The following is a 10281-nucleotide window of genomic DNA, read 5'->3' on the forward strand; positions in this document are numbered from 1 at the left end:
TTTTTTTTTTTTTTTTTTTTTTTTTGTATTGTTTTTAATGTGTAAGGAGTTACACTTTGTGGAAGGCTTTTTCTCTGTTGAGATGATCATATGCTTTTAAAAATATTTTGTTAATTTAATGAATGATGTCATTTTTTTTTTTGACTTAATTTAGGTCTCATTTGTTCTTTTCCTAATCTTTTAAAGAGAAAGTTTAAGATAATTGAAGTAAACCTTTTCTCTTTTCTATTACAAACATTTAAAGCTATAAAATTCCTTCTAAGAATTAATTAAGCTGCATCCCACAAAGTTAGATGTTTTCATTATCATTCAGTTAAAAATATTTTCTAATTTATCTTGTGATTTCTTCTTAGATCCATAGGTTTAGGAATGACTTGTTGATTTCCAAATAGTCAAGATATATTTTGTCATACATTTCTAATTTAATTCCATTCTGATCCAGGAATATATTATGTATGATGTCAATTCTAAATTTGAGACCTATTTTGTGGTCCTGTATATGGTCTCTCTTGGGTGACTGTTCTATGTATACTTGAAAACACTGTGTCTTCTGCTGTGGCTATGTGTCATAGGATAAGTATAAATGTCAATTAGGTCAAATTGGTTACTGTTGCTCAACTCTTCTATATCTTTACTGATTTTCCTGTTGTGTATTCTATCAATTACTAAGAGAGGAGTGATAAAATCTCCAAATATAATTGTGAATCTGTCTACTTCTCCTTCCAGTTTTGTCAGTTTTTGTTTCACATTCTTAGAAGCTGTTACTAGGCATATAAATATTTAAAACTGAAAGGTCTTCTTGACGTATTTATCTTTTGAATCATCATCTGTTAATACTTGCCCTGCAGTTAACTTTGTGCTATATTAATACAGTCATTCCAGCTTTATGATTATTGTCTGCATGTATATCTTTTCCCATGCTCTTAACTTACTTGTGTCTTTATATCAATGTATTTTTCTTATGGAAAACTTATAGTTGGGTCTTGCTTTACTATTCCGTTTGACAATTTCTGTCTTTTATCCCGAGTGTGTAGGCCATTAATATGCAATTATGCATATGGTTACATTTAAGTCTATCATCTTGTTATTTGTCTTTATCCCACCTGCTCTTTGTGCCTTTTTCCCCCTTTGATTGAATTTTTTTACAATTTTATCTCTACTCCATGAATTGTCTTATTAGTTAAATTGCAGTATTTTTTAGTGGTTACTCTAGAGCTTACAATAGGTATCTTTACCATACGATAGTCTACCTTTAAATGACACTATACCTATTCATGTATAATGTAAGAACCTTACAATATATGTCCATTTTCCTCACTCAACGTTGTGCTATTGTTTTCATACATTTCACTTCCATGTTATAATACCCATTATATTCTATTATTTATGCTTTAAAAAGTAAGTCATAACCCATAACTGATATTATCCTCAATGGAAAACACAAGACAAGGATGTCTACTTTTGCAACTCCTATTCAAAATAGTACTAAAAGTTCTAGCCAGAGGATTTAGGTTCAAAAAAGAAATAAAAGACGTATCAATTGGGACAAAATTATCTCTGTTTCAGGTGACATAATCTTATTGTAGAAAATCCTATAGATCCCACAAAAACACTATCATAAATAATATTATAAATGAATTCACCACAAGTTACAGGATACAAAGTCAACATACAATGATCCATTACATTTTCATACACTAAAAATGAACAATCTGAAAAGAAAGTTAAAAATTCCATTTATAATAATGTCAAAATGAATAAAATACTTGGAAATAAATTTAACCAATGAGGTGAAAGACTTGTCCATTGAAAACTACAATATTTTGCTAAAAGAAATTAAAGAAGATGTAAATAATAGAAAGACATCCTATGTTCATGGATTGGAAAACTTAATATTATTAAGATGACAATACTACCCAAAACATTCTATATATTCAATTCAATCCCTAACAAAATTTCATTATAATATTTTACAGAAACAGAACAAAAATCCTAAAATTCATATGGAATCTCAAAGGACCTTAAATAGCAAAAACAGTCTTGAGTGTATTTTGCAGAACTCAAACTTCCTGATGTCAAAATTATTAGAATGCTACAGTAATCAAAACATTTTGGTACTGGCATAAAGACAGACATATAGACCAATGGAATAGAACAGAAAGCCCAGAAATAAATCCTCAAACATATGATCGAGTGACTTTTGATAATGGTGCCAAGATTATTCAATGGGGAAGAAAAGTCTTTTTAACAAATGGTACTGAGATAACTGGACATCCACATGCAAAAAATGATGTTGGAAACTTGTATTACACACAAAATAGACTTAAAATAAATTTTAAAATCTAAACATAAGAGCTAAAACTAAAAGAAGAAAGCATGGGCAAGCTTCATGATGTAGATTTGGTGATTAATTTCTGGATATGACATCAAAATCACAGGCAACAAAAGAAAAAACAGATACATTGGACATCATCAAAACAAAAAACTTTTGTGTATTAAAGGCCATTATCAAGAGAGAGAAAAAAAACAGTCCACAGAATTGGAGACAATATTTGCAAATCATATATTGTATCTGATAAGATTAATATTGATATATTAATAATCTTATATTAATATTTATGTTAATCTTATTGAGATTCTAGCCCTAACTTCCAGTTTACAGAAAGATGAGATAGAAGAAAAAGTTTACCAACGTGACTAAATAAGTGGAGAAATACAGAACATGAGACATTGTAAAGGATAAATAGCCTGGTAGGGATGTTGTTCAAGATTTAATAAAGACTGAAGAGATAACAAAAGGTAATATGTAAACTGTGATTGGATCCTGGATTGTGGCTGAATATGGGTGAGAAGAAAGCTTTAAAAAACATTCTTAAAGTAATTGGGAAAACATATTAATACATATCAAGTGTGATAATAGTATTGAGATTATGCAGGAAAATGAACTTAAGAGATACACACTAAAATAGCTAAAGATAAAGTATTGATGATGCTTGGAAGTTACTTTTAAATGGTTCTGCCAAAGATAAAAAAGAGAAAGGGAGAAATTATGACAACAACATCAACAATTGCCAAATTTCAGTGGAGGGCATGTGTACTATTCCTTCCTCTTTTCTACAGATTTTTAAATTTTCAAATAAAATGTTTCCAGTAAAAAAAAAAAAAAAAGCTGTGGACCACTAAATTGTACAGCTTCAAATGGTTAAAATGCTAAATTTCATGTTTTGGGAATTTTACCCGGGAAAAGAAAAAGAGCTGTGGGTATCTGACACGACGGAGCTGTTGCAGAGTTGATTAGCTTGCTCTGCATAGCTCCATGCCTATCAGCTAAGAGGTGTCTGGTGTCCCTTGGAGTTATGTAATACTACAGCATTAGCTACACTGGTGTTCCCGTGTTGAGACAGAATCTTTATGCAGAACTGAAAAAAATAGGATAAGTTTACTTTTACATAATTAATAAAATTACTTCTATGTAATTGTTATTGTCAATTTCAGAGTGCATAGAGGGCATGATGATTTGGTCAAAAGTCAAGCATAGCCTCAAAAGCAACCCAAAATGTCCACACACCTGGGTTCAAGGATGGAGGGGGTGGAGGTGGGAGGGGTCGGCCTTCTTTAATGGCTAGCGTACACTGCTTTGCTGATCGGATTGTGTTAATAAAGTCTTCATGTTGTTGTCTCCAGTTAGACTTCCTCACAGGTGGAGACTGTAAAAAATAAAACCAACAAACAATACCCTAGACTATATACCTCTCCATTACAATTTTGTTTAAAGCTGGAATTTGAATTCACAGGAAACAGAACTGTGAAAATTGGAGAAAAGAAGAGTTTCTTTTTCAAAAGTACTCCTTAAAGAGGTTTGGAAAATATAGTAATATAATTTGCAGGCCACAATAGTGAGGGAAAACACAAAAGAAAATCAGAAAATAAAGAAACTATAAAACTTTAAAGAAAGACAAATATAAGATTAAAAGTTACTTTCTTCTCAAGTTAATTGCTAGATTTAAAGCCACTCTAACGAAAACATAAACAAGATTATTTTTTGCTATATCTGGAAAATATCTGAAGTATATTTGGAAATCTAAGTGAGCAAGATTATAAAGAAAACAATAAAGGTGGATTACAGTTACATTACTGCATTATCAAGCAAAAATGAAACCAGAAATCCCAGAAATAGGCCTTACAGTCCCACAGAATGTAATAACAAACAATAAAGAAGATATCAGGAGTACCTTGGATTGCGGAGTCTTCTTCACAGTAGGAATGTCGGTGCCCTGTAATCTTTGCTTCAAAGAATTGAAAGGTTTACGCTTTCTGTTGAAGAGTTTTTTACATATTGCTCCATGCCTTTCCTAGAAAATGAAGGGTAGGGATTGGAATTTCTAAAGTGCACAATCAGTTTTTAATGCCTAGGCATTCCTAGACAGCCCCTACTCCAGGGACGATGTTTGCTCCTCAGAGCCTAGTTCATTCTCTAACAGATCACAGCAGAGCGAATCCATCTGGCTCTTCTCATCCATGTTACATATAACTGGATATTGTGTTTGAGCAAAGACAATAAAATGCCTTTATAGCTCAAAGACTTACTTCAAATTTGGGTTTACATATTTAACTCAAATGTGGGCAGTATACATTTTACTCCAACCAGTAATCCTTCAAGTATTCAACATTTCTGATACAAAAACTGAGGAGCTAACACGCAGAGCTTTGCCTGTACCACCTGTATAAAGTACGCTCCTGTACCACTATGGGACCTTTGCCCTCTCCCTTGGTGGATTTGTGACACGTAATAGTTGTCACTGATACAGTAGCTTTGTAAGACCCCACAAAATACAAGCTCTATAAAAATCACTGCGCTGCCTAAGAACAAGCCATGCATTTTAAGCTAAAGGAGAGAGAAAGATCAAATCATTTGATCAATGCCCTCCATAGCTTAGAAATAGGCTTAGGAAATGAAACTCAAAAGTATCCAAGATGTACTTGACATTTAGAGTTTCCTCTGAAAATGGAACCTCCCAGGTCTCAAACTGATTCTTGGGGGGGTGCGGCTCCAGGCTGGCAAAGGCAGTGACACACATTGGTGGGCTACAGGGCCACAACCAGCTCCGCAAGCTCTCCCTCTAGTTTCAGGAAGCTCTAACCACAGTTAACTAAAAGACAGCTGTTTCGGCCGGGCGCGGTGGCTCAAGCCTGTAATCCCAGCACTTTGGGAGGCCGAGACGGGCGGATCACGAGGTCAGGAGATCGAGACCATCCTGGCTAACACGGTGAAACCCCGTCTCTACTAAAAAAAATACAAAATCTAGCCGGGCGAGGTGGCGGGCGCCTGTAGTCCCAGCTACTCCGGAGGCTGAGGCAGGAGAATGGCGGGAACCCGGGAGGCGGAGCTTGCAGTGAGCTGAGATCCGGCCACTGCACTCCAGCCCCAGCGATAGAGCCAGACTCTGTCTCAAAAAAAAAAAAAAAAAAAAAAGATGTTTCATTTTTTAAATTCCCCAGAAAATAAAACCTACAACCTAATTTTATAATAGTCTTTTGTCCCAAACATAGTCAGGCTTACAGTTCACATCCTTTAAGTTCCAGATAAGTCTCCTTTATCTAAAATGTCCCAACTTACAGCTGTATTATCATCTTAGATTTTCTTTTTGAAAAAAATCATCTTTCTTGGGAACCCCTTTATAATATTGGGGCATGTCATCTATTTGATTCCCTAATTTTGAAATAAATCAAGCTTTTATTCAACTTTATAGTCATCTATCAGGGGACTTGACATGTCATTAGCTTGAATCTGGACAACAATTAGATCTGGGAACAGGCCTTACATCCACGTATCATTTTGTTCAAATGGTATAAAAACCCTGAAATTGGAAGCTTCTGTATACGTGGCAAAGCAGAAAACAGGAAGGTTAAAGGACTTGTCAGGATTAGTGACAAATTTGCGGCTAAAAGCCAAGTTTCCAGATGTCTAAAATTCAATGCTCATTCCTCTTGACTAGCTAATTTCCCTGGTGCTTTGGCCTTGAAATTTGAATTTTTGATGCTTAAAGAAAAGGCGGAAGAGCCAAAACCTCTTGAGGGATCATTGATGATGCCAAGAGACTTCCATCTGGCATCATTTCAGGAGGACCATGTTCAACAGGGTCGCTTTTGAGTGAGGCAGCATCAGTCTGCCTCAGTGTTCTCTGGGCCCACCAGCCATAGGTTATGTACTTCTCTTCCCTTGCTTCCCCTCCACATCTGTCTTTAATCTTTGCACTGCCGCCTCCTCATTGACTTGACAGTTCATTTAAGTCCAATGAAACACATCTACAAAACGTCTTTATGTTTACCAGAACATCTGCTGCAAAGCGTCTTCCACAGACTTCACAGGGAAATAACTCCTGATTGCCATCTGTGTAAAATTCAAGAGCACATTATGTTAGTTTCATGGAATTGCCTGGCCAAGAAGAAATGACTGACTGGAGGTGACCTCAATAGCTTGATATCCTCACTCTCTTTTCCCTCCCCACCAACTGCTTCTTCCCCTTGGGAAGACCCTGTGTAAACTCACCTGTGTTTTCCTTTCCTGATATAAACTCATATCACTAAACAAGTAAATTCCATATCTTCAGGCAACCAGAGTATAATTATTTGATTTAATATTTAATATATTCTTAAATGAAGTGCCTGATAACTTTGCTTGAGACATAAGCAAAAAATACCTTAGTATAAGGTCAGTCATAAATAATCCAGTGGTAACATCTTTGGGATTCCTACTGGAAGGTAAGTTCTATGAAGGCTGAGAATGTGCCTATTTTATGCCCAATGCCTCCAAGTACTTGAACCATAGTAAGGTACTCAATAATTATTGATTGAATGCATGGGCCAAGCAAGAATTGAATTTATAACATAGAAACAGTCATTCATTCGATAAATAGATATTGGCTATATGCAATTCTGTAGAAATATTGGGAGAAATCATACATGGGACCAGTGTAGAAAAAAGTGTGCAGATAAATGAATGACATTAGAAAAGTATCATGAGAAAAACAAAATACTATGAAATTCTGGAAAAGGGTTTTTTGTATTTTTTCCTTTTGGTTCATCAGGAGTCGAATGTGTAAAGATTTCAAAAGCACTTTGATCAAAGCTATGATATCTTAGGTTAATAAAGACAGCAGTTTGAGGTCTGAGCATAAACTTTATATTAGACCAATCATCTGGGCTTTACTCTACATGCAAGGAAAGCAACAAGGGACATTATTAAGTTGGAAGAACCTAAACAGAACTGTGGAAGACTGATGTGAGAAAGGCAAGGAAGGGCAAATGGATTGCGAGTACAGTGGGAGTAAAGCAGAGTTTAGTGAAAAAGCTGCAGGTGGGTCAGGTGTGGTGGCTCATGCCTGTAATCCCAACACTATGGGAGGCTGAAGCAGGAGGATTGCTTGAGCCTAGGGATTCGAGACCAGCTTGGGCAACATAGGGAGATTGTGTCTCTACACAAAATAAAAAATTAGTGGGGCTTGGTGGCTCACACCTGTGGTCCCAGCTACTCAGGAGGCTGAGGTGAGGATCACTTGAGCCCAGGAGGCAGAGATTGCAGTCAGCCATGATCATAACACTGCACTCCAGCCTAGGAGACAGAGCAAGACCCTGACTCCCCCACATACACACAAAAAAGCTGAAGCTGGAGGCCTGAAATGGAAAAGAAAGAGGAGATGAATGATTCTGTATCAGAGTCAACAGCATGATTAGATTTGTGGGGGGTAGGAGGTGGCAAAGAGAGAAGAATGCTTGAGGATCGTTCTACGTTTAGAGGCAGAAGGACTGAGAAGATGCTGGGGTGTGGGATAGAAACAGGAAACTTGAAAAGAAGGGCCATCTTAGGAAGGAAAATGACCTCAGCTTTGGAAACACTGAGTTGAAATAGAGTTGTCTGGCCAGCAGGATGGAAATGAGGGAGGTCAGGGTTAGAGACACAGATGTAGGCTTTGAGAAATGAAGTAAAGGCATGATATTGCCAGGGAAGAAGTCATGGAAAGAGAAGTGCAGAGATGATCCTTAGGGAAACTTATATTTAGGGCCAAGAAAATGATGATGATAAGCCAGGAGGAGAAACAGGAGAGAACAGGGTCATGGAAACCAAGGAAGACAGTTTGAAAAAGGAAGCCCTAGTTAACAGGAAGCAGATGGGTAGCCTGCTAGAGACATTGTTGATTTAAATGATTTCTTCTCACATCTGCTAATTGGTATTGTATTTTTAACACAGGTCATCCATCACAGCACACAGAAATACCTCTTGCCCTCCCTGTTCTTTTGGTGCAGTTTGTAAAACTTCATCTAAATATATATAAATGTATATAAAATATGTATACATATTTTTAAGCAAGGATACCACAACCTGAAACTACTCATCTGGATTATAAAACTATTGCTCTTTCTAAAACACTAGTGAAGGATAATCTATTTTTATGAATATTACAGTAACATTTGTGTGGTGTTTTCCTATGTTATCTCATGTGATCCTCACAGTGACCCTATGAGACAGGGTTAGTACTATTTTACAAATGAGCAAACGGAGGCTCAAGTAAGTAACTTCTCTAAGACTGCAGGTAGTAAGTGGTAATACTGGGTCTTGAATTTGAGTCTCTTTCCAAGTATTAAGACTATTAATTCAACCATCACCACAACTAGAGAGATGTTAGTACTCACCTGCAAAGCAACTAGAAGTCCCTAGAGGATCAATGACCTTTGGTTGAAATCAGTGAGTTCAATGAGTTTAAAATACTGACAGATACAAATGATATGATTCAATTCAATACTTGGATACAGATGGACCACCACATTCTGAACCACATTCAACTCAGAAGCTTGAGTATAAGGAAGGAAGGGAACACCTAGCTAGCCAGCTGAATCAAACATGGAGATCAATGAGGTCTGCAGTGTTTGTTTTGTATATTGATTCACAGGGAATAGGTGATTGCTAGAACATTAACAGAACCTTTTGAAACTCCCAAAATGCCTTTCAATAGGTGAATGGTGAGCCTGGAATACTGCTCAGCAATAAAAATGCCTTTTTTTTTTTGAGACAGGGCCTCAGTCTTTTGCCCAGGCTAGGGTACAGTGGGACAATCACGGCTCATTACAGCCTCTACCTTCTGGACTCAAGCAATCCTCCCACCTCAGCTTCTTGAGTGGCTGGGACAACAGGCATGTGCCACCACACCCAGCTAGCTTTTTTTATTTTTTGTAGAGATGGGGTCTCACTATATTGCTCAGACTGGTCTCGAACTCTTGGGTTCCAGCAGTCCTCCCACCTTGGCCTCCCAAAGTATTGGGATTGCAGGTGTAAGCCACCGTGCCCTGCCGAAAAAGAACACCACTGATACATGCAACAACCTGGATGGATTTCAATATTGGGTGAAACGAGCCCATCTTCAAAGGTTACATACTATGTGATTTCACCTACACAACTTATTAAAAAATGACAAAATTAGAGAAACAGGACACAGATTAGAGACTGTAAAAGGATAAAGATGATTGGCAGTGGGGTGGAAGGTGATTGTGACTCTATGAGGTTAGAATGAGGGAGATCTCTGTATAATGGAATAGTTCTGTATCTTCATTGTGAGGTGGTTTTGCATGTTATCAAATTGTGCAGACTGTGAACACACCTTGTACTAATGTCAGTTTCCTGGTTTTGATATTGTACTATAGTTATTTAAGATATAACTTGGGGAAAACTGGGTAAATGGCATCCAGCATCTCTCTGTGTTGTTTTGTAACATTTTGTAAAACTATAATTATGTCAAAATTAAAAGTTTAAAAATAATATCTAGGGGTCAGCAAACTGTAGCCAGTGGACCAAATCTGAGCCTTTTCTTTTTTGTAAATAAAGTTTTATGGGAACACAGCCATGCTCATTTGTATACGTAGTATTTATTGCTGCTTTCCTGCTCCAAGAGCAGATTTTAATACTTTTAATGAAGGCCATATGACCTGCAAAGCCAAAATTATACAACTTGGCTTCTGACAGAAATAGGTTGCCAAAATTGCTGAACCATTTTATATTAATTTAAAGGAATTTGTGGGAGAATAACATGGAAAATATTAATGAAACATTTTATTCATATATTTACTAATAAAGACTGGAAGGGAACACACAGAGTAATTACTTTGGGTATGAATAAAGATGAATATTACTTTTAGTTTTCTGTATTTCCAAACTTTTAATGAGAATTATGCATTGCTCTTTTAAAAATCAGAACAAATGAGTGCCTTCTAAAAAATAAAAAAGAACCC

The 10281-nt window shown here is 36.4% G+C and overlaps 1 protein-coding gene across 6 annotated transcripts in view; it reads right to left on the reverse strand.

Annotated features, from left to right (window-relative positions):
* ZC2HC1B (zinc finger C2HC-type containing 1B) overlaps positions 1 to 10281 on the reverse strand; it is a 97062-nt gene that overhangs the window by 70632 nt on the left and 16149 nt on the right. For all 6 annotated transcript variants that reach the window (XR_001885352.1, XR_001885355.1, XM_017870972.1 and 3 more), the window contains exons 2-4: positions 6330 to 6391; positions 4233 to 4352; positions 3569 to 3707 (exon numbers count right to left, since the gene is read on the reverse strand). Coding sequence is in view for 4 of the 6 variants with exons in the window: in XM_017870972.1 (XP_017726461.1) it covers positions 3569 to 3707; positions 4233 to 4352; positions 6330 to 6391 (321 nt within the window). In the remaining 2 variants the exon portion in view is untranslated. The remainder of the gene's footprint in view (positions 1 to 3568; positions 3708 to 4232; positions 4353 to 6329; positions 6392 to 10281) is intronic.

Source organism: Rhinopithecus bieti, unplaced genomic scaffold (assembly GCF_001698545.2).
Source record: "Rhinopithecus bieti isolate Rb0 unplaced genomic scaffold, ASM169854v2 scaffold_1063, whole genome shotgun sequence".
NCBI classification, from domain to species: domain Eukaryota; kingdom Metazoa; phylum Chordata; class Mammalia; order Primates; family Cercopithecidae; genus Rhinopithecus; species Rhinopithecus bieti.